The 19794-nt window shown below is 38.0% G+C and overlaps 1 protein-coding gene across 1 annotated transcript in view; it reads left to right on the top strand.

Annotated features, from left to right (window-relative positions):
* Gulp1 (GULP PTB domain containing engulfment adaptor 1) overlaps window positions 1–19794 on the top strand; it is a 278714-nt gene that overhangs the window by 190839 nt on the left and 68081 nt on the right. Inside the window, exon 4 of the mRNA XM_052193637.1 lies at window positions 19085–19156. Coding sequence (XP_052049597.1) covers window positions 19085–19156 — 72 coding nt within the window. The remainder of the gene's footprint in view (window positions 1–19084; window positions 19157–19794) is intronic.

Genomic DNA, 19794 nt, shown 5'->3' with positions numbered 1-19794 from the left:
GCCTTCTGAAACAGTTATCAGAACCTTAGACTCGTACTTCAGTGATGCTAATACATACAACTCGTTCAGTACCTATAAGATGAAAAGATAAATTCAGAAAGAGAAATAGCAGTAGACTACGTATCTTCTCAGTTCTTCAGTCAAGTTGTGCAACCAGTTGATTTTCTAAAAATTCATCTCTTTAAAGAGGCTATTTAGTTCCTCACCAAGTTTTCTCATGTTACTGAAACTATTAGTGAACATAATCTTAAAGATTAATTACTATATGCTATTATTTTTGAAAGTACTCTAAGAAGTGGCCCAAAGTTACTAGAAACTGAAGCAGAAATGACACATTTTATGTGAATTATTCACTGCAACAGTTCACTGTGGCATTGCTTTATTTGATTTACTTGAAGGTAATAAACATGTTACATATCCAAAGGTATTGTTTTAGTTCCTCCAGTTTTGTTGATAAAAGTTACTTGAAGCTAAGAGAATATAAGTAATTTTGCTAAGTTAACAGAGAAAAATAATATAAAGTTGAGTGTGAAAACCACATCTCCTATCTGAAGGAATTTTAAAAAAGGAAGGGAAAGAAGGGAAAGGAGGAGAAGATGACTGCTCCTAGCTGTGGTAAAGGAGAAGGCTTTTTGCAAATATGTGGCAGGGCATAGCGAGAAACAGAGACATCTGGGGGAGTTCAGAGTATACATGAACAGACTGAGCTATGCCATGTGGCGAGAGAAGAGGGGAAGAAATAGAGGAGGGGGGTATCAGATACAGCAGCCAGTGGGCCCAAAGGTACCCAAAGCTAGGTAACCAAAATAGTTGGATTACATAGGGAAGGATAATCTGGCCTCCTGGGCCAGAGTGTTCAGGGTAGGGGGCTGGGTATGCCAACCTCAAGAGCCGTCTAGAAATTGTGTGAGGCAGAAAGAACCTGGTGGCCATGTCCACTTTGATATGTTACATAAGTACCTCAGCCATTTGTCCTGCTTTTGAAACCTAACACTATCTAGTATCCATTTTTCTTTCCATTGGTTTATACTATCACAACATCAGAAAGGTTAACTTAGCTGGGAGATTATGTTGTCTCAAAAGAAAATAGAATACTGCATTCATCTCTCCCTTTTCAGGCTGTCACATGTGTCACCATGATCTGACTTTTAACTGATTCTTTGGGGGATATCATTTAAGACTAGCCAGTTGTGACTCTGTAGACTAAATGAAATGTATCAAATTATTTGCCTTTCTATCCTGGAGGCCACAATCCGTAGGCTTCATTTTCTTCCCCTTCCTCTGATTTTACTCAGTATATCTATGAACAATATCTCTGTGTAATAATGTCTCTGTGCGACTTATGGTCCTACAGAATTCTATAAAAGCACCTAGTTATTAGAGACATTGTATGAAGGTTGGATATGTCTATTATTTTGTGAAAGAACAAGAAAATTTGTTCATGGACAAATGATATTTTTGAAAATAGCACACATTCATCTTATCCTTAAAGGGTCAAGCAGTAGATTTCTGAAGCTTGAGATGTGAATTCAAGAGACTGAGTGGAAAATAAAACTCAGAAATATTTGAGAAAGATAAAAGACCTTCAAAGCTTTTATCAAGACAGTTACAGGAGTGGCTTTGATGAGTGGCTAAAATTAGCACACACTTCATCAAAAACCTAGGCAGGAGGTGAACATTTCTTTGAAAGAAAGATCCAGGAGAAATGAGAACTGAGGATAAAGGGATTGCCACTGAAGGAAAAATTATGGCAGGAAACACGTGGATTAAACACTGATATAAATTGATCAGAGAAACTGCAGTCTACTTCAATATCCATAACTGCATCTTTGGATTTACTCAACAGAGGAAGGATAGAATTTGGAGGAAAATTGTACTAATAAAGATTATTTTTCTTATAATTCTTCCCCAAACAGTACAAAATATAACGGTTAGGTTGTGTTAGGACCTAGGTACTCTAAAATGGATGGATGTGCATTATACATGTGCTATTTTACCTGCATGAAGGACTTGAGTTTCAGCTACACTTGTCTGTGACATGCACCCCCCCTCATACACACTATGGGACAGCTGCATTGATTAGGAAGACAGCAGGGGGCAAGTGGTCTCCAGTTTTTCTTTGTTCTCCTTCCAAGGCATGAGATAAGGCAGTGGGCAGTTCATCCAGGCACAGCATACAAGCAGACAAGCCATAGTCCAAGTTCATGCTTCTCTGAAGACTTTTTACAGATATTTTTAGAAAATAATATTTTATTTCTTAGGCATTATGCAGATAAATACATGTATTTTAAATCATACTGAAGCTATGTTCTCTCTTTTTATTTTTTTTAAATTCTTTTCTATATTTGCATTTCAAATGCTATCCCCTTTCCTCCATTCACCCCCAACCCCCTCCCCCCCATCCTATTCTCTCTCCCCCTGCTTACTAACCAACCGATTCCCACTTCTCTGACCTGACATTCCCCTACACTGGGGCATCAAGTCTTCACAAGTCCAAGGACCTTTCGTCTCATTGATGTCCAATCAGGACATCCTCTGCTACCCATATGACTGGAGCCATGCTCTCTCCCTGTGTATACTTTGGTTGGTGGTTCAGTCCCTGGGAGCTCTGGGGGTACTGCTTAGTTCATATTGTTCCTCCTGTGGGGTTATAAACAACTTCAGCTCCTAGGGTCCTTTCTCTAGCTCCTCTGTTGGGGACCCTGTTCTCAGTTCAATGGTTGGCTGAGAGTATCTGCCTCTGTACTTGTCAGGCACGGGCAAGGCCTCTCTGGAAACAGCTATATCAGGCTCCTGTCAGCAAGCACTTGTTGGCATCCACAATAGTAGCTGGGTGTGGTGACTGTATATGGGATGGATCCCCAGGTGGGGCAGTTTCTGGAAGGTCTTTCCTTTATTCTCTGCTCCACACTTTGCCTCTGTATTTACTCCCATGGGTATTTTGTACCCCTTCTAAGAAAGACCAAAGTATCCACACTTCATGTGGTCTGTGAATTGTATCTTGGGTATTCCAGGCTTCTGGGCTTATATTTACTTATCAGTGAGTGCTTACTGTGTGTGAACTTTTGGGTTAGCTCACTTAGGGTATTTTCTAGTTCCTTCCATTTGCCTAAGAATTTCATGAATTCATTGTTTTTAATAGCTGAGTAGTATTCCATTGTGTAAATGTACCACATTTTCTGTATCCATTCCTCTGTTAAGGGATATCTGGTTTTTTTCCAGCTTCTGGCTATTATAAATAAGGCTGCTATTAATATAGAAGAGCATGTGTCCTTATTACATGTTGGAACATGTTCTGGGTATATGCCTAGGAGCAATATAGTTGGGTCCTCAGGTATTACTATGTCCAGTTTTCTGAGGAACTGTCAAACTGATTTCCAGAGTGGTTGTACCAGGTTGCAATTTCACCAGCAATAGAGGAGTGTTCCTCTTTGTCCACATCCTTGCCAACATCTGCTATCCTGTGTGTTTTTGATCTTAGTTATTCTGACTGCTGTGGGGTAGAATTTCAGAGCTGATTTTGTTTGCATTTTCCTGATGATTAAGGATCTTGAGGTGCTTCTCAGCCATTTGGAATTCCTCAGTTGAAAATTCTTTGTTTAGCTCTGTACCCCATTTTTAATAGGGTTTTTTTGTTCTCTGGAGTCTAACTTCTTGAGCTCTTCTTGAGTTCTTGAGTTCTAATAGGATATTAGTTCAGCACTGTGGGGGAAGAGAGTGCTTAGGCGGGCCCATGCTCAGGCATCTCTCCCTCCCCCCTCCCCCCCCCAGGGACCAGACACACACAAGCATGGTATAGAATAGAGTTTATTCAGGGCAGAGGATGTGAGTTAATGGGGTAGTGGAGGCAGAGAAATGGAGGCAGGCCATGACCATGTCAAGAGAGGGGGGAGGGGAGGAGAGCCCAAGAGAGGCAGAGAGGGGAGAGTGCCAAGAGGCAAGTGCAATGAGAAAGAGAGGGGGGAGCAAGCAGCCCCTTTTATAGTGGGTCAGGCCTACCTGGCTGTTGCCAGGCAACTGTGGGGAGGGGCATACCTGGCTGTTCCCAGGTAATTGTGGGGTGGAGCACAGACAGAATACTAACAAGCTTTGTACAAGGGGATAAGAATGGATCGATTTGCATTCTTCTACATGCTAACCACCAGTTGAACTAGTACTATTTGTTGAAAATGCACTTTTTTTCCCACTAGATAGTTTTAGCTCCTTTGTCAAAAATCAAGTGATCATTGGTGTGTGGGTTCATTTCTGTGTCTTCAGTTCTATTCCATTGATCTACATGTCTGTCACAGAACCAATACTATGCAGTTTTTATCACTATTGCTCTGTAGTACAGATTAAGGTCAGGGATGGTGATTTCCCCAGAAGTTCTTTTAAGGTTTCACTATCCTAGGTTTTTTATTATTCCAGATGAATTTGAAAATTGCTCTTTCAAGCTCTATAAAGAATTGAGTTGAAATTTTGATGGGGATTGCATTGAATATGTAGACTGCTTTTGGCAAGATTGCCATTTTTACTGTATTAATTTTGCTAATCCATGAGCATGGAAGATCTTTCCATTTTCTGAGATCTTCCATTTCTTTCTTCAGAGACTTGAAGTTCTTATCCTACAGATCTTTCACTTGTTTATTTAGAGTCACACCAGGGTATTTTATATTATTTGTGACTATTGTGAAGGGAGTTGTTTCTGTAATTACTTTCTTAGCCTGTTTGTTCTTTGAGTAGAGGAAAGTCACTGATTTGTATGAGTTAATTTTATATCCAGCCACTTTCCTGAAGTGGTTTATCAGCTTTAGGAATTCTCTTGTGGAATTTTGGGGCTCATTTAAGTATACTATCATATTATCTGCAAATAATGATATGTTGACTTCTTCCTTTCCAATTTGTATCCTTTTAACCTTGTTTTATTGTCTAATTGCTCTGGCTAGGACTTCGAGTATTATATTGAATAGGTATGGAAGGAGTGGAAAGCCTTGTCTAGTCACTGATTTCAGTGTGATAGCTTCGAGTTTCTCTCTATTTAGTTTGATATTGGCTACTGGTTTGCTGTAATTGCTTTTACAATGTTTAGGTATGGACCTTGAATTCCTGATCTTTTTAGACTTTTATCATGAAGGGGTGTTGGATTTTGTCAAATGCTTTTTCAGCATCTAATGAAATGACCATGTGGGTTTTTTTCTTTGAGTTTGTTTATGTAGTGGATTACATTGATGAATTTCCATTTATTAAACCAGCTCCACAACTCTAGGGTGAAGCCTACTTGATCGTGATGGGTGATGTTTTAATGTGTTCTTGGATTCAGTTTGCAAGAATTTTATTGAGGATTTTTGCATCGATATCCATAAGGGAAATAGTTACTTCCTTATAAAGTCTTTGTGTGGTGTAGGTGTCCAAGTAATTGTCACTTCATAGAACAAATTGGGTAGTGTTCCTTCTGCTTCTATTTTGTAGAATACTTTGGAGAGTATTGCTATTAGGTCTTCTTTGAAGGTCTGATAGAACTCTGCACTAAACCCATATGGACTGGGCCTTTTGTTGGTTGGGAGACTATTGATGACTGCTTCTATTTCATTAGGGGTTATGGCACTATTTAGATCATTTAACTGATCCTGATTTAACATTGGTACCTGCTATCTGTCTAGGAAATTATTCATTTTATCCAGATTTTCCATTTTCGTTGAATAAAGGCTTTTGTAGTAGGATCTGGTGATTTTTGATTTTTTCTATTTCCTCAGTTTCTGTAGTTATATCTCCCTTTTCATTTCTGATTTTATTAATTTTGATATTGTCTCTGTGCCCCCTCATTATTATGGGTAAGGGTTTATCTATCTTATTGATTTTCTAAAAGAACCTTCTACTGGTTTGGTTGATTTTTTTTATATAGTTCTTTTTGTTTCTACTTGATTGATTTCAGCCCTGAATTTGAATACTTCCTGCAGTGTACTCCTCTTGGGTTTATTTGTTTCTTTTTGTTCTAAAGTTTTCAGAGTACTACTCAGCTATTAAAAGAATAAATTCATGAAATTCTTAGACAAATGAATGGAACTAGAAAATATCCTGAGTGAGGTAACCCAAAAGTTCACAAATGAACACACATGGTATGTACTCCCTGATAAGTGGATATTAGTCCAGAAGCTTGGAATACCCAAGAAACAATTCTCAAACCACATGAAGCTCAAAAAGAAGAAAGACCAAAGTGTAGATACTTCTGTTTTTCTTAGAAGGGGGAACCAAATACCCATCAGAGAAGATACAGAGACAAAATGTGGAGCAGAGACTGAAGGAAAGGCCATCCAGAGACTTCCCCACTTTTGGATCCATCCCATATAAATTTCCCAAGCCCAGTCACTATTGTAGATGCCAACAAGTGCTTGGTGACAGGAGCCTGATACAGCTGTCTCCTGAGATGTTCTACCAGGGCCTGACAAATACAGAGGTTGATGTTCTCAGTCAACCAATGGACTGAGCACAGGGTCCCCAAAGGAGGAGCTAGAGAAAGGACCTGAGGAGCTGAAGGGGTTTGCAGCCCCATAGGAGGAACAATATGAGCCACCCAGTATCCCAAGAGCTCTCAGGGACTTAACCACCAACCAATGAGTATCTGTGGAGAAACCCATATCTCCAGCCGCATATGTAGCAGATGATGGCCTTATTGGACATCAGCGAGAAGAGAGTCCCTTGGTCTTGGGAAGGCTTGATGCTCCAGTTTAGGGCAATGCCAAAACAGGGAAGAGTGAGTGAGTTGGTTGGTGAGCAGTGGGTGGGAGGATGAGATATGGAATTTTCAGAGGGGAAAGGAGGAAAGTGGATAACATTTGAAATATAAGTAAAGAAAATATCCAATAAATAAAAGAAATAAAGAGGACATTACAACAAGAGCAGAAGAGAGCAATGTGCAGAATGCAGAGAAAAAGAGGGACAAAGAAGTTTCAGAAAGAGCAGAAAGTGCAGGCTTCTCCTTACCATGTGATAGAACAGGTCTTTCTCTTTTTTTCCTTTTTTTTTTTTTTGTCATAGAAAAAGAACATCATTTTATATGGTTTACAACAGACATGTATGTTAACTGCTAAATATGGCATGAGTAATCTGCTTTTGTAAACACAGCAATTGAGAGAGGCTCATATCAGTGAAGAATTCATATTGCTTTTCTGGAGAGGATCTGAGATTGATTCCCAACACCCAAGAGGAGGAGTTCGAAACAAACTGTAACTCTAGCTTTAGGGTATCTAACATCCTCTTCTTAACTCTAACGATACAATTTGCATTCACAAATGAGCATGCACACACAGACACACATAAACATCCAAATAAAAAAAATATAACAGTATCTTGGAAACAATAATTAAAAGAAGATGGAGATATACATAATGTCTAAGAAAATGTCCCAAGTAAACCCAAATTTTTGCAAATATAATATTCATTTAACTAATAAAACAAGAATCATTAAACAGGTCTCTTCGTAACAGTAAAGCAGACTTAATCTTATTAAAGAGGGCAAAGCTTTTTTTCTTTTTACAGACTTGAGTTTAATTCATTTAGCAATGAAACGATAGAAGCTTTTTCTTTCTCTATCCAATAAAGATTGTAGTTCATTTAAAAAGAAAAACTCCACAGTTATCTGTGTATACTACTATATACTAAAAGGAAACAATTTAAATTTAAGTCTTTAGTTCTATCTAGCATCCATACCATGCCATATATAACATGAACCTTTATATACACATATGTGTGTTTATACATATAATATATACTGGTAGTATGTTATTATTCAGTGCTCTGGTGTGTACTTCACATACAAAACTTTATTCATGAGTGAATTACTTGTACTTATCTAATAATCATGAAGAATGTTATTTATATAGGAATATAAAGAATAAGACGTAATTACAAAAGTTGTTAATGCTTTTCTTTTTGAAAATTGAGAAGATGATGTGTCAAAACAAAGTCAGTAATAACTAAGAAACTTCTTTAATCCCCATGAAATTGTAAAAATTTAAAAAGTTCTAATAGATTATTTAATCCTTAATGGGCTGTCAAACACTACCACATGTGAAATCACATATATGGCTGCAGTGCACAGTCCTAAGCAGTCTTTGGTATCATTCAGCAGTGAACCTCAGGCTTAGTCATTCCTTCTTCCATGTTGGTTCTGAAGAAAGTAATGTCTTATTTTTGGAATGGCTTCTGGCAACCACACAGGGTTGCAGGGTTGCCTATTTCTATGTTTTTGCTCTATTTTCTTTGCTTTATTTTTCCACATTTTTTAAAAGTTTTTTTTAATTTCATTCGATATATTTTTTATTTACATTAAAAATGAATTCCCCTTTTCTGGTTCCCCCACACCCCGAAAGTCCCATAAGCCCCCTTCCCTCCCCTGTTTTCCCACCCACCCCTTCCCACTTCCCTGTTCTGGTTTTGCCCTATACTGCTACATTGAGTCTTTCCAGAGCCAGGGGCCACCCCTCCCTTCTTCTTGTACCTCATTTGATGTGTGGATTATGTTTTGGGTATTCCAGTTTTCCAGGCTAATATCCACTTATTAGTGAGTGCATACCATGATTGATCTTTTGAGACTGGGTTACCTCACTTAGTATGATGTTCTCCAGCTCCATCCATTTGCCTAAGAATTTCATTAATTCCTTGCTTCTAATGGCTGAATAGTACTCCATTGTGTATATATACTACATTTTTTGCATCCATTCCTCTGTTGAAGGATACCTGGGTTCTTTCCAGCTTCTGGCAATTATAAAGAGGGCTGCTATGAACATAGTGGAGCATATATCCTTATTACATGCTGGGGAATCCTCTGGGTATATGCCCAGAAGTTACTTGCCCAGTTTTCTGAGGAACCGCCAGACTGATTTCCAGAGTGGTTGTACCAATTTGCAACCCCACCAGCAGTGGAGGAGTGTTCCTCTTTTTCCACATCCTTGCCAACACCTGCTGTCTCCTGAATTTTTAATCTTAGCCATTCTGACTGGTGTAAGGTGAAATCTCAGTGTTGTTTTGATTTGCATTTCCCTAATGACTAATGAAGTTGAGCATTTTTAAGATGTTTCTCTGCCATCTGAAGTTCTTCAGGTGAGAATTCTTTGTTTAACTCTGTACCCCATTTTTAATAGGTTTATTTGGTTTTCTGGGGTCTAACTTCTTGAGTTCTTTATATATATTGGATATTAGCCATCTATCTGATGTAGGGTTGGTGAAGATCTTTTCCCACTTTGTTGGTTTCCAATTTGTCCTTTTTATGGTGTTCTTTTCTTTACAGAAACTTTGTAATTTTGTGAAGTCCCATTTTTCAATTCTTGATCTTAGAGCATACGCTATTGATGATGTTCTGTTCAAGAACATTCCCCCTGTACCAATGTCCTCAAGGGTCTTCCCCAGTTTGTTTTCTATTAGCTTAAGAGTGTCTGGCTTTATGTGGAGGTCCTTGATCCATTTGGAGTTGAGCTTAGTACAAGGAGACAAGGATGGATCAATTCCCATTCTCCTGCATGCTGACCTCCAGTTGAACCAGCACCATTTGTTGAAAAGCCTATCTTTTTTCCATTGGATGTTTTCAGCCCCTTTGTCGAGGTTCAAGTGGCCATAGGTGTGTATTTTTCCACATTTCTAATCCACGATTTTTAAAACCTATGAATTTAAACTACTTTATATCGATGCTAACATGAAGTAGTGTTGTTTTGTTGTCATTTGCCTGCTTGTTTAGCCAGGGGTTCTATTTTTCCTTTAAGGCTTCTTTGGCACCAGAGGCACTTGAGATAAGACTTCAGAAAGTCCTTGACTCTTGTGAACCTCTGAAACTTGTTGCCACTTCTTGACTCAAGAGAAAACCACTTCTTGGGCATTAAGTTCCTCTTGTCTCTCAGTGATAGGTGTTTCTTCCGAACCTTCCCCTTTATCAGGGCACTTGGCATAACAGGTGACTCCTGCTGCCGTTTTAAACAGTGGGCTTCAAGCTCAGTGTGGAGCCCTTGCAGAAGGTTAGTAGACTCTCCTTTGCAGAAAACACATTTGATTAGGCTTGCACTTCCTAACCTTTTAAAAGCATGAGTCTACTGAAACAACATACTCCCATCTGTCTCTAATAAGAACATTGATTTCATAAAATATATTTAAATAAAATGTGAAACTTCAAATTAAATATAAAAGGTAAATCAACCTTTTAATAAATACTAAGCTTATTTTTAATTCTCTCTCAAAATATCTTGAATCTCCTTTAAAGGTACCTTTTAGATTGTGCAGACTTTAAATTAAAACTCCTCTTTTTGGTAGATCTATTCTAATCTTTTAGGTAGATGCATTTTTTTCAGGATTATGGTTTTGGCAATCATGTAATAGATTTAAATCCAATCGTATCTGACCTTTCTTTAGTAACTGGCAGGTACGATGTGCTTTTTAAAAATGACTTTTCCTGTTGCTTGGCTCTCTGACATGGTTATTCAGCCAAATAAATTCCATAAAATTAAATTGGCTTTCTTCTATACATCTAATCGACTAAATTGATTAAGAAGCAAAAATGTTCAAAAGCACTTTTTTAAAAAAAACATAGTATGATGACATTAACCTGACATAGAAAATTCATTCTATTATACTTATAGTCTGTATTTTTGCTTACAAAGATGTTCTTGTTAATCTATAATCAGAATATCATTGGTTAATAGGACACCAATGTTCTTTATGAATCTTGGTCTTAAATTTTTTTTGTATTTTAACATGTATGTAGTTCCCTTAACATTTCAAAAACAATTATGCAGTAAATATATACAATAGATTGGCATATTTTGAATTTGAAATGAGTGAAATATACATTTTGTATTTTTGTCTTTAAATAATTTCTTCATGTGCTAAATAGTGACATATTTCATGCCACACTCAATAAACCATTTATTTACTTTTGTTTTTAACTTTATTTCTAGAGTGATTCTTAAATATTTGAGGGAGCAGGCAAAGCATTTTTAAATGGCTTCCTGTTGGTGTGCAAGACTGCTCTCTACTGGCAAAGAGGCACAAACCTCAAAAAAGTTCATTTTAAGTAATCCTTGAAAATGAGGTTAGAACTCTCAAACTTTTCCATACTTTTATATAGTGCTTACTGTGAATATAATGGGACGAAGGAATCAGCGAGAGAAAATGATAACAAAATGAACTCACTGGGGAGTATGCTGCTTTAGCCCATTGGTAGTTATAAATATTTGATAAATATTGATCAAATGTGGCATACTGTAATATAATCTTTAAAAATTCCATAAAACAAATATTTTATACACTGCTAAACTTAATGGACATTTTTATACTTTCAATAGCCTATAGACTACAAATGCCTATTTGCTGTGCATCTGCCTATATCATGTTTTCTGGAACATTGAACTGAGAGACATATGCTTTTCATTCTCTGTGCAGAGTTACAGCTACAGTTGTTCTGGGTTTATCAAAATCATTTGAAACTTTTTTAAAAGACATGGTATAGCTTGCAGATTTTGAAAAGAATATACACCATGTTGCCATACAGACTGAGAAGGTACCAAACATTTTTATTGTAGGTAAGGAAATTACAGAAGATTGACATTTAGGTTGCTGCCTGCAGCATCCTGAACTGTATTGCTAACTCTATTTCCTTCATGTTGTTAGTGACCTCACATTCTAATTTCTCTTGCTATTTTTTCTGAAAATTCACCCAAGTCCTTTTGTAACAGTAGTATCTTCTTAGAAAACAACTCCTTGTGAACCCAAGGTCCTTGCAATTGTCATCCTATAACCCTTGTGACTTCACTCTTCTCCTAGTCTCTCTCTCTCTGTGTCTGCCTCTCTGTCTCTGTCTCTGTCTCTCTCTCTCTCTCTCTCTCTCTCTCTCTCTCTCTTGCTCTCTTGCTCTCTTTTGCTCTTTCCTGCCCTCGCTTCCTCTATCTCTATCTCTGTCTCTGTCTCTCTTTCTCTCTTACTCTCTCTCTCTGTCTCTGTCTCTCTGTCTCTGTCTCTGTCTCTCTCTCTCTCTTTCTCTCTCTCTCTCTCTCTCTCTCTCTCTCTCTCTCACACACACACACACACACACACACACACACACACTACTAGGGCAATTTCTTCTTAGTTGCCATAATTTTAAAAGGCATTCTTTGATATAAATATAATTGATTTCATGATAACCTTTCCATTGGTACCTGGTATCTAATTCACCATTCCTCCTCTTACAGCATCTAAATTTTCCTCTTCTGCTTTCATGTTGACTCTGGCTTCTGTGAAGTATTTTTATGATTCTTTTCTTTATCCCTGGTGCATGGATGTTGAGCTAACTGTACATTCTTAATCATCACAAAGTTGGACTTCTAACTCTGGCCTTGTAACTAATTCTGAAACTGTAGTCATGTTTCTCCTGTTCTCTGTTTCTAGAGCTCCATGTGGTTTGATTTTGGGTTTTCTGGTACAAAGCTTCTCACATTCTCGAGGATTGCATAAAAGAGATACTGAATTCACGGGGCTGGGACACCATCCACAGATTCTTTTTTTTTTTTTTTTCTTTTTTCATCTACAGTTTCTGAGTCATTAGAATTTGTATTTATAACAATTTTCCTGACAATGCTGATACTACTAGTCCATGAACAAATTTTGGTCCAACTTCCCGAGGCAAGTTTTCTAATTGTTCTATTGTTAACATCTAACCTTGATAGTTTTTATTCCCTTTGATTGACCTTCCTTTATTTAGATATATGCTGAATACTATCTTTTCTGGTTGGCTTACATTTCACCTGTCAGTGAATTCTTCTCTAAAGATTCTGTCTGAAAAAAGTACAAAAACAAGCAAACAAATAAACAAATAAAAAATAGAGACAGACAACGGCACAGAGATATGGTGCAGTCTGCAAGCCCACACCTTCTCCTGTTCTTCCCAAGGGGCATTCGAAGTTCCAAGTAATTTAGTTATCTGCCTAATAGTTATTGCTGTCTCTTTCACTGGAATGTAGACTTTCTAAGGGTGGCGTCTGCTTCATTTTGCTCCCTAGTCATTCCCAACTTCCTTAATGTTACTTGAAAAATTTAAAATATTCAATATTACACTTTAACTTTAGTAGAGTGTCATGTATTCAAAAGATGACCTTGAATCTTGTGTAGCTTGTGTACCTTGTGTACCTTGTGTAGTTAAGGATGATTTTAACATTTTGTATGTGAGAACAGATCACTGTATAGCCCTGGGAATTCCATCTGTTTCAGTGCTGCAATTAAAGAAGTACACCACCATGCCTATCTATTGGATTTTTTTATTTTCCTGCCTCAGTACCTCTTGGGAATACTGGAGTTAAAGGTGCAATATGTTTTAGAGATGCTGGAGATTGAACACAGGGTTTGTGGATGCTAAGTAAGCTCTCTACATCCTCAGGCTGGATGATAATTCTTGATTAATTTTTTGTTTTTTTAATTGGATATTTTATTTGTTTACATTTCGAATGTCATCCCCTTTCCTGGTTTCCCTCTGAAAATCTTCTATCCCATCCCTCCTTACCTTGCTTCTAATGAGGGTACTCCTCTACCCATCCACCCACTCCTGCTTAGCATTTCTGGGGCCTCAAGCCTTTACAGGACTAAGGGCCTTCCCTCCCATTGATGCCAGATAAGTCCCCTTCATCTTCTTCAGTCCTTCCCCTAACTCCTCCATTGGGGTCCCTATGCTCAGTTCAGTGCTTGGCTTTGAGCATCTGCATCTGTATTGATTAAGATCTGGCAGGGCCTCTCAGGAGACAGATGTATCAGGTTCCTGTCAGCAAGCACTTTTTGGCATCAGCAATAGGGTCGGGTTTTGTGTCTGCATGTAGAATGGATCCCCAGGTGGGGCAGTCTTTGGATGGTCTTTTCTTCTGTCTCTATTCCATTCTTTGTCCTGTATTTTCTTTAGAAATATATATCTAGAGATGGCCAAGATTTTACCTTGTGCTTCAGCTGGACTTGGTACGAGTCACCCAGATGGTACTGGTTTGAATGCATGAAGGGAACATGAAGAGCAGCTGAGGCTGAGCACTCTGAGAGTGATGGCCCAGGATTGAAGGAGTCATGTAAAGGAGTTGAGGCTTGTCACCATGAAAAGAGCCTATAAGAAGCTATTGGTAAAGCCTAGTTTCAGTGGAAGACAGCAGTGTTTTGGAGATGACAGTACCATGAGATGACCTCCAAGGACAGCAGAAGCAGTGGCGTACAGGCATCTGGACCCTAGAGGACAAGGTGTGTGCAATATAGGGCAGACCTGGAGGACTGATCCAAGCCCTTGGAGGAGCCCATAAGATTGGGAGTGCATCCCAGATATTGGATGGCTTTGATTTTGGTTTTGACTGTGGTTGTGCCTTGATATTTTTTCACTTTTGAAGGAAGAAAGTACTTTAGTGGAGCCCACACTTAAGAGAATTTGAATTTTTAAAAGACTTGGATTTTAAAAGATATTGGATATTTTAAAAGGATTGGACTTTTAAAATGTAAAGACTTTGGGATTTTTAAAGTTATTTAGATCTTGGGATAAATAGGAAAGTCAGGGTTGAGGCTTAACAGTGGTGTGTTTGTGTGTCAAGTTGACATTTTTACTGGCTGGTTTTGTATGTCAACTTAATACAAGCTGAAATTATCACAGGGAAAGGAGACTCCCTCGAGGAAATGCCTCCATGAGATCCAACTGTAAGGCATTTTCTCAATTAGTGATGAAGGAGGGAGACCCCATTGTGGGTGGTGCCATCCCTGGGCTGGTTGTCTTGGGTTCTGTAAGAAAGCAAGTCGAGCAAGGCAGGAGACGCAGGCCAGTAAGTAACATTTCTCCATGGTCCCAGCATCACCTCCTGCTTCCTACCCTGAGTGAGTTCCAGTCTCGACTTCCTTTGGTGATAAACAGCAAGGTGAATGTGTAAGATGAATAAACACTTTTCCCCAACTTACTACTTGGTCATGATGTTTTGCACAGGAATAGAAACCCCAAGACAAACTGGTACCAACATAGTGGGGTATTCCTGTGACAACCTGACCATGTTTTGGGGAGGACTGAGGAAGGACTTTGGAACTTTAAGTTGGAAGAACCATTGTAATGCTAAGAGCTCTGTGGAATGTTCTGTAGGAGCTAGTAAGATAAAGTTGAGAAATTTCAGAGGGAAGATTAAAGACACGTGTCAGGGCTGTTGCTATTTTGATTGTGAAGATTCTATGGTTTTGGTTAGCTGGGGCTGAAGAAGCAGCTGTAGATACCAGAACTACTAAAGTGAAACCTATGCATTACTGGTACTGTTGATGCTAGTTAGCTGGAGCTAAGAAATTAGTGATTATTAAGAAAAGACCAGCATCATTGAGATGAAATCTTCTGGGAAGTGTTTTCTAAGAGCACAAAGAAGTGTTCCAGATATAGCCCATGCTGTCCTCAATCTCGTGATCATCCTGCCTATGCCTCTTTCAGCAAATCCTACCAGCATGTGCCACCACAACAGGTGTGAATTTAGAATTATTTCCTTTTCAAATTTTGCAGATGGCTGGATGGGTGGGTGACCACATCTCTCAACTGCGGTGCGGGGGAACTATACCTAACCTCTGGATATTATCTCAACAGGTTCTCCCTCCCCTTTGTGGGGTATTTCAGCTAATGTCATCCATGGGGTCCTGGGAGGATCTTGCTTTCCTAGCATCTTGGACTTTCTGGGTAGCCCCCATTTCCCCATCCCCCATTGCTACACACCTCTGTTCAATTTCCTGACTCTCTGTACAACTCCTACATCTACTCCCATACCTCATTCTGTCCCTCTTCATCTTTTGTTTCTCCAAAATCCCTCCTACCCTCTACTTCCTTTATTCTTCTTCCTTCTAAGTAGGATAAAGCATCCACTCTAAAGTCTTCCTTCCTCTTGAGCTTCATTCGGTTTATGAGTGGTATAATGGGTATTCCATGCTCTTTGCCTAATATCCACTTATCAGTGAGGACACACCATGTGTGTTCTTTTGCGACTGGGCTACCTCACTCAAGTTGATGTTTTCAAGTTCCATCCATTTGCCTAAAAATTTCATAAATTCCTTGTTTTTAATATCTAAGTAGTTCTCCATTGTATAAATATACCACATTTTCTGTATCTGTTGAGGGACATCTGGGTTGTTTCCAGCTTCTGGCTATTATAAATATGGCTGCTATGGACATAGTGGAGCATGTATCCTTACTACATGTTGGAGCATCTTCTGGGTATATGCCTAGGAGTATTATAGCTTGGTCCTCAGGTAGTACTATGTCTAGTTTTCTCAGGAACTGCACACTGATTTCGAGAGTGGTTGTATCAGCTTGCAATCCCACCAGCAATGGAGGAGTGTACCTCTTTCTTTACATCCTTCCCAGCACCTGAATTTTCGTCTTAGCCATTTTTGATTGGTCTGAGTTGGAATCTTAAAGTTGTTTTGATTTGCATTTTCCTGGTGACTCAGGATGTTGAACATTTCTTTACGTGTTTCTAGGCCATTCCAGTTTCCTCAGTTGAGAATTCTCTGTTTAGCTCTGTTCCTCATTTTTTAATAGGGTTATTTGCTTCTCTGGAGTCTAACTTCTTGAGTTCTTTGTATATATTGGATATTAGCCCTCTATCAGATGTTGGATTGGTAGAGATCTTTTCCCAATCTGTTGGATGCCATTTTATTTTGTCATATTGACAGTTTCCTTTGCCTTATAGAAGCTTTGCAATTTTATGAGGTACCATTAGTTGATTCTAGATCTTAGAGCATACACCACTGGTACTCCGTTCGGGATATTTTCCTCTGTGCCCATGTGTTAGAAGCTTTTCCCGACTTTCTCTTCTATTAGATTCAGTATATCTAGTTTTATGTGAAGGTCCTTGATCTACATGGACTTGAGCTTTGTACAGGGAGATAAGAATGGATCAATTCGCATCCTTCTACATTCTGACCACCAGTTGACCCAGCACCATTTATTGAAAATACTGACTTTTTTCCACTAGATGGTTTTAGCAACTTTTAAAAGTTCATTAACTTTTTGAATTTATTCTTCCAGTTTTCCTATTACTTCTCAAATTATCTAAATTTTATTTTAATAGTTATGTGCATTCTTATTTTCTAAGTGAGTTTTTTTCAAGCTTGTGCATTTTATTATGAATGAAATATATTGACTTTAAGGTTTGTCTTAGTTAACTACTTTTCTATTAGTGTAAAAAGACCAACTCAACTTATAAAAGTAAGAACTTAGCTGGGTTGCGTATAGTTTCATGAGTCCATGGCCATGATGGCCGGAGCACAGCGGCAGGCAGGAGGTATGGCATTGATACTGAAGTAGTAGCTCTGTGCTTACACCTTGAGATAATAGTCAAGATGCAGCCAAAGAGTACTTTCTCCTTCTGCTTTTGTAAGTCTGAGGATGCTCTAGCCTAATGGATGGTAGTGATTAAATACAACTGAGTTTTCCCATATCTGTTCACCCTCTTTGACCTCAGAGATGCAGCGGTATGCCTTCCTCACTCCAAGGTGAAAGGATATTGAGTTAACAGTCAATATTAGCCATTGGTGCACTTGAGTTAGTGTGGGAATCTTCCCAGTGCAATGTAGTAAATAGGGATATAACACAGTCAAGTAGATAATGACCTCAGGCAAAACCCCAGGCTCAGCTCTAGGAATGCTCTGTACATTACATTCTTCCTGGATTGTACTCAACCTTAACCAAAGGAACTGAGCTGGTGTTTATTTGTTTTACCTTTGTACTGAATGGAGTGCAAACTGTTGTGCATTCGCTGAGAGGCAGGGTGATTTGGGCAGTGGAGATGAGTCTCTGAAATACTTATATCTCTCAGAACTGGCAAGGTGGTGGTATTCTCCAAAGAGAGGCTCTAAAGACGCTGAGAAGCAACAAAGTCTTTTGGAGCTAGAGAACAGAATGGGTCTGCTCATCTATAAATAAACAAGTAATGACATTTATCATATTTTTAAAGGACATTGCTATTTTAATATGTTATTTCAGTTGTTATTTAAGATGATTTTGCAATGAGTAAAGAACAATACTAATATTCTTTGTCAGAAAAATCAGATAAAGACAAAGGCTGATGGATTGTCTAATATGTTCACACTCTAAGTCTAGAGCTCATTCCAGCACCTTACATTTTGTTTGAATTTCACCAATGCTTTATATAGAACATGGGGGACACATAAGTAGCATGTATTTAATTTAGGGATTGCAGCTTCTGAAATTTGAAAATTAAGAGGAAATATTAGAAGTAAAACATTTTTAGTTATAAAAATCAAGTTTTTGTGTATGTATTTGTATGTAGTTTGGACTGTATGTACCTCTGTGTATATATATGTGTGTCTGCATGTATGTATATATGTGTAGTGTGTGTGTGTGTGTGTGTGTGTGTGTGTGTGGTGTGAGTACTTTGTAGCCTGTGCTGGTCTTGAACTCACTATATAGTCTCGTTGACCTCTAATTCCCCGCCTCAATCCTTTCAAGGATTGCAAGTATAAGGCATTATGATATCTCTAAGTATAGTTCTTAATTATATAAGATAAAATTTGAAGTAATTAGCAAGGTCCACATTAAGATGTACTTTTGTTCAATTAGATTAGTTTACTTAAAAGTAAAGCTCCGGACTCCAAACAGTCCTGGAGTATTGATGTGTTTCGATTTATTATGAATGTTTCAAGAGTTTGTCCATATTTTTCCCATATGGGCATATTTACTTATAATGTTTATGACCCCTGTCATTTCTGTCAACGTATGACTATTATGCTATAAAATTGTTATCAGTTATTGTTACTGTCTGGCATTGACATGGCATGCTTTAACTATTGAGACTGAGTTTATCTCTTTGGGGACAATGAAATAATTTGTTTTCATTCCAGTAAGAATCTTCAAATTAAAAAAAATAGGTAAGATGTTTTAAAAAAAACTTTTGAAAAATAGAAATGAATTGCAAATTGTCAAATAATGCATTTTCAGGTGGTATATACAAATTGAGCAAGGTTTGTTCTCCTTAATTAAGATTTGGGTTTGAATTTTTACCTAACTTTCTCACAGACATAGTGTCAACTCCAGATGGTTCAGTGATGGGTTTAATAAAGTCTGTGTCTCATGGATGCTCATGTTCAGTTTCTTGGCAGTACTGAAGTGGAGCAGCCGAAGGGAACAGAAGTTGTTAGAGATGCTGTGAGGAAGCTGAAGGTAAGAGCCCTTCAGATAAATGGCTAGTGCAACAATCTAGTGTCATCAACAGATTGATAGAAGCTAAAACATGGATAATTGTTTAAATTATGCCTTAAATTAAAAGAGAACTTAAATTCTCTTTAAATTACATTTAAATAAATACCACCCATTCAGGGAGACATTTTGAATTTTAAACATATTCATGTAATTATTTTGGTGTACAAAATATTTTTCTATAGTATAATTTCTTATAATAACTAAAGGCTTTTAAGGTAGAACACAAGCAATGGTTATAGTCAGTGAACTGCCTTTATATTGTTCTGGACGATATGTGCCCCATGCTGTAAATCAAAACTAGTAGGAACATTACATAAATCTCTGACAATTAAAATATCATACCTACCAGTTGAAAATACAGTTAGTGTTCATTCCAAAGCAGAGTGTTTTTTAGTGCTGCTATATATTAATGATACCCTAATTGGCCCTGTCAATTTTTAACAGCTTTAAGGGAGCTTGTGTGATGAAGAGCGCAGAAGCAAATATTGATTAAGCACCCCAAATATTCACAAGTAATATATTTCTGGAGTAAAATGTATGCATCCCCCAAACTCATGTTCAGCAAGTTTCCTGAAACATTCTTACTATTACATGCCACA

This window comes from Apodemus sylvaticus, chromosome 9 (assembly GCF_947179515.1).
Source record: "Apodemus sylvaticus chromosome 9, mApoSyl1.1, whole genome shotgun sequence".
Taxonomy (NCBI): domain Eukaryota; kingdom Metazoa; phylum Chordata; class Mammalia; order Rodentia; family Muridae; genus Apodemus; species Apodemus sylvaticus.
This window is presented reverse-complemented; position numbering and strand designations above follow the sequence as displayed.